Source organism: Gavialis gangeticus, unplaced genomic scaffold, assembly GCF_001723915.1.
Source record: "Gavialis gangeticus isolate Ggan-Ray unplaced genomic scaffold, GavGan_comp1, whole genome shotgun sequence".
Taxonomy (NCBI): Eukaryota; Metazoa; Chordata; order Crocodylia; family Gavialidae; genus Gavialis; species Gavialis gangeticus.
This window is the reverse complement of record NW_017729029.1, coordinates 33,994,167-33,995,925: the sequence shown is the minus strand read 5'-3', so window position 1 is coordinate 33,995,925 and position 1,759 is coordinate 33,994,167. Positions and strand designations below refer to the sequence as shown.

The 1,759-nt window shown below is 37.9% G+C and overlaps 1 protein-coding gene across 1 annotated transcript in view; it reads right to left on the bottom strand.

Moving 5' to 3' along the window:
* Positions 1 to 176: 176 nt before the first annotated feature.
* Positions 177 to 1,759, bottom strand: part of SH3BGRL3 (SH3 domain binding glutamate rich protein like 3) — a 7,309-nt gene continuing 5,726 nt past the window's right edge. The window contains exon 3 of the mRNA XM_019521391.1: positions 177 to 544. Within this exon, the coding sequence (XP_019376936.1) occupies positions 443 to 544 (102 nt within the window). The 3' untranslated portion in view covers positions 177 to 442. The remainder of the gene's footprint in view (positions 545 to 1,759) is intronic.

The following is a 1,759-nucleotide window of genomic DNA, read 5'->3' as shown; positions in this document are numbered from 1 at the left end:
TGGCTAGGGAAGTTCTATCTGAAGAAAAATCCACTTCTTAAAAATCAATGGGTACTTAAAATACTAATTACTTGCTTTTAACTGTCTTGGGAAATAAAGCTGTTTAGACAGTACACTGATCATTCTTGGTGGCCTAGTGGTGTTAAGATTAAAAAATTAAGAAAGATCTAAAGATGACAAGTAGGAATTATTTTATTTGAGAGGTTTTTTAAAAAATACGGAAAACATTGTAAACTGACTTTCGGAATGAAAGATGTACAATGTGCTAAAGGCCTCTAGCTTTCTTGTGTCCACTCTATCATAAAGGACTTGCACCAGCTATACTGTAATATTAAAAATAAAAAAATCATTAGATTTACCCTGAATAATTAATGAAACCAGAAAGGAATAAATATATTTAGTAAATTTGGCATTTGAAGCAACCTGGTTCCAGAACCAGCTGTCAGATAGCAATTTCCTCTCTAATAGTCTTGTCTATTGATGTCATCTTTAAGAACTTAGAAACTTCTTCATTTTCAGTTGCTTCATATAACATCTCAAAGTCCTAAAAAAAAAATATATATATAAATACATTATTAGCAATCTCAAATCCCAATTATGGCTTCACTATCTATGAAACCTGAGGTTTGGTGGACCCTGAATTTCACCTGCACTGTGTAAGTGTATGAAAAACTGTGTTTTCTTTAGTTTAGTATCTCAAGACCATCAGTCACTAAGCACTTCAGACCAAACATGTCACTTGTACAGTGCTAGTGAACAGGCTGGGAGTTTTGCACCTCTAAATGACAGCAGAATAGTCCCCATAGCTAAATATTTTCATGAGTGGAAAGGTAAGCAGACTGAAACCAGAGCTGCAACCATCCACTGTAAGAACTAAAGTACAGAGCAAGGGTGTCATAAGCTTCTGTGGCCTAAAGCACACTTCATGACCTCTAATGGAGTGAGCTTCAGCTCTCAGAAGTTTGTGATGCATAGAATCATGCCCGCAGTGGCAGCTCTTGGTGAAACAGTTAGCCCCAGTAGGCAGAGGAGGCTTGCACAATATAGACTAACTACAGGAGATGATCCAGAGATAAAATGTATGCCTCATCTGTGTTTTAGCTTGTTCATGTCCAAGATGGATGTATATGATGTATAATTTGGTCAAGGAGAGAAATGTAAATACAAGATTAGCCATCTCAAATCCTAATTTTGTTTTTATTAGCTATGAAACCTGAGACTGGGTAGACCCTGAATTTCTTTTGCCCTGTATGTTCCCACCCAAAACACTTGCAGCTACAGCCGTCTGCTGAACCATTTTTGGCCTTGTGCAAAGTACGTTCATTCTCTCACATCCCAGTTATGAAAATAATATGGTCTCCCTAAAAAAGGCAACAATCTGTATGCCTGATCATACCTTGTCATATAGCTTACTAGTAACAAACGGATGACTAGAATTTTCATAAGAAGACTTAGGTGGTTTCCAAAAAAGGGGTGACAATCTTATCTTCAGAGTTGGGATGTCAGGGGATGCTCAAGTCAAAAAGGGTTTAATGGAGGGCTGAGCATGGAAGTGTGTTTGCTGGGAACCTAGACACAGGGCAAGAGAAATAAAAGGTCCACCCGATCTCAGGTTTCCTAGCTAATGAAAGCAAAAGTGGGATTAGAGATGGTCAACAGTGTACTAAAGTTTCTTCTGGGACCTTGGGAGGTTATACCGTGTATGTGTTTAGATTCGGCTATTACATGTGCATCATTTCATCCTGGATGTGAACAAGCA